This window comes from Mus caroli, chromosome 15 (assembly GCF_900094665.2).
Source record: "Mus caroli chromosome 15, CAROLI_EIJ_v1.1, whole genome shotgun sequence".
Taxonomy (NCBI): domain Eukaryota; kingdom Metazoa; phylum Chordata; class Mammalia; order Rodentia; family Muridae; genus Mus; species Mus caroli.
The window spans coordinates 93,898,785-93,900,761 of record NC_034584.1 but is presented as its reverse complement, the minus strand read 5'-3'; the positions used below and the strand labels follow the sequence as shown (position 1 = coordinate 93,900,761).

Below are 1,977 nucleotides of genomic sequence, written 5' to 3'. Positions count from 1 at the left end.
GGGAGGCAGAGGCAGGCAGATTTCTGAGTTCGAGGTCAGCCTGGTCTACAAAGTGAGTTCCAGGACAGCCAAGGCTATACAGAGAAACCCTGTCTCGAAAAACCAAAAAAAAAAAAAAAACCAAACAAATGAAGCTCAGGCTGGAGCCCAGGTCTTCTAACTTCTAGTCCATGGTTGGTTTTGGTTTTTGTTTTTTAAAAAGATTTATTTATTTTTATGTATGTGAGTACAATGTCACTGTCTATAGACACATCAGAAGAGGGCATCGGATCCCATTACAGAGGGTTGTGAGTCACTATGCAGGTGCTGGGGATTGAACTCAGGACCTCCAGAAGAGCAGTCAATGTTCTTAACAGCTGAGCCATCTCTCCAGCCCCCACGGTTGTTTTAATTATATCACATTATAAGTCAAGGATCAGACTGTGTGTGTGTGTATACATGTAGGCGTGTCTATGTGCACATGCATGGGGTATGCATATATGTGTGTATGTCTCTGTGTGTCAGTGGAAGCCAGAGGTTCACTTTGGGTGTCATTTCTCAGGAGTCATCCACCTTGGTTGCTGACACAGGAGGCCCTGGGACCTTTCCTTGGTCTCAGTATTTCATATGGACGTACAGACACATGGCCATGAAACAGAACCACCTTTGGATGGTGTGAGCAGCATCATTTTTGTCTTTTTTTTTTTTTTGACAGTCTCTCATGATGTAGTACAGTCTGAGCTTTAACTAATGATCCTTCTGCCTCAAACTCTAGAGTTCTGAGATTATAGATATAAGCCATCACACCCAGCAAGATACTTTGTTTAAAGAGCATTTAGCACATTATGGGCTGGTTCTTGGACTTGGCTTTACTGTGTCTGCTGTGTTGGTAGTACACATTTGCTGGATATCTGGCTTTGTTCTGTGTCAGCAGATGAAGGGTGTTAAGGCAGGAAAGCTGTGTGGTATGAGACTCTAGGAAACCTCTGGCAGTAAATGGCAACTGCCCTGAGCAATCCCCTCCCCTGCCCCATCCCAGTTCACCTGTATCAATGATGGCTGGCCAGGTTTTCACATCCACAGCTGCCGCTGCCTCTCGAGACTTGAGCAACCTCATCAGAGTTTGAGTGGTAAGGACACATGCTGCTTTGCTGACCTGGAAACACAGGCACAACAGTAAAGAGCAGAAGGCTTAGCATTGGTGATGCTAAGAGGAGCCTGCTCACCATCCTGTCTGAGGTGTATAACTGGTTTTTTTTTTTATTTTTATTTATTTTATTTTATTTTTTTGGTTTCTTGAGACAGGGTTTCTCTGTATATCCCTGGCTGTCCTGGAACTCACTTTGTAGACCAGGCTGGCCTCGAATTCAGAAATCCGCCTGCCTCTGCCTCCCAAGTGCTGGGATTAAAGGCGTGCACTACCACGCCTGGCGTTATTTTTGGGGTTTTATTTCAGAAAATGTGTCATAGTGAATTCTACCAGGATGACAGCCATGTTGTAACAGAGGCTGCTGCTAACAATGGGCATACTCCCAGGAAGAACCCTGCTATCCTAACCTTTGTAACGACAGAAGACCGAGACGTGGATCCTGTAGTGCTGAGAGAAGGGGAGGAGGTATGAGAACTTAGAATTGGGGTGCAGTGGAGACACCAGTCTGAGGCCATGGAGCCAGACAGAAGCGCGCACACGCTAGCTCTGCTCAGCAGTGCAAGGAGATGCAGTGACCTACTTTCACCACAAAATGAGTCAACAGAAAGAGACTCCCAACGCTTCCCCAGACCTCAAGCTAAGAAGGACATTTGCTTTTCTGAATTAATCTGTAGTGGAATCATCTATGATAGTGTGTCTTATGCTGAAGCTGAAGATACTGACCCGACAGCAGCCCTTGGAGAGACAAACGCCCCATCATTACAAGTGTCTGGCCTGTCAGTGCGCTGGCCCAGGCTGCCTTCTGCTAAAGGTCTCAGTATATTAAACAATGTAGGTTTATTCCATTT

The 1,977-nt window shown here is 45.8% G+C and overlaps 1 protein-coding gene across 3 annotated transcripts in view; it reads right to left on the bottom strand.

Moving 5' to 3' along the window:
* Positions 1 to 1,977, bottom strand: part of Dip2b (disco interacting protein 2 homolog B) — a 186,644-nt gene that overhangs the window by 25,235 nt on the left and 159,432 nt on the right. For all 3 annotated transcript variants that reach the window (XM_029469542.1, XM_029469543.1, XM_029469544.1), the window contains one exon: positions 1,024 to 1,135. In XM_029469542.1, the coding sequence (XP_029325402.1) occupies positions 1,024 to 1,135 (112 nt within the window). The remainder of the gene's footprint in view (positions 1 to 1,023; positions 1,136 to 1,977) is intronic.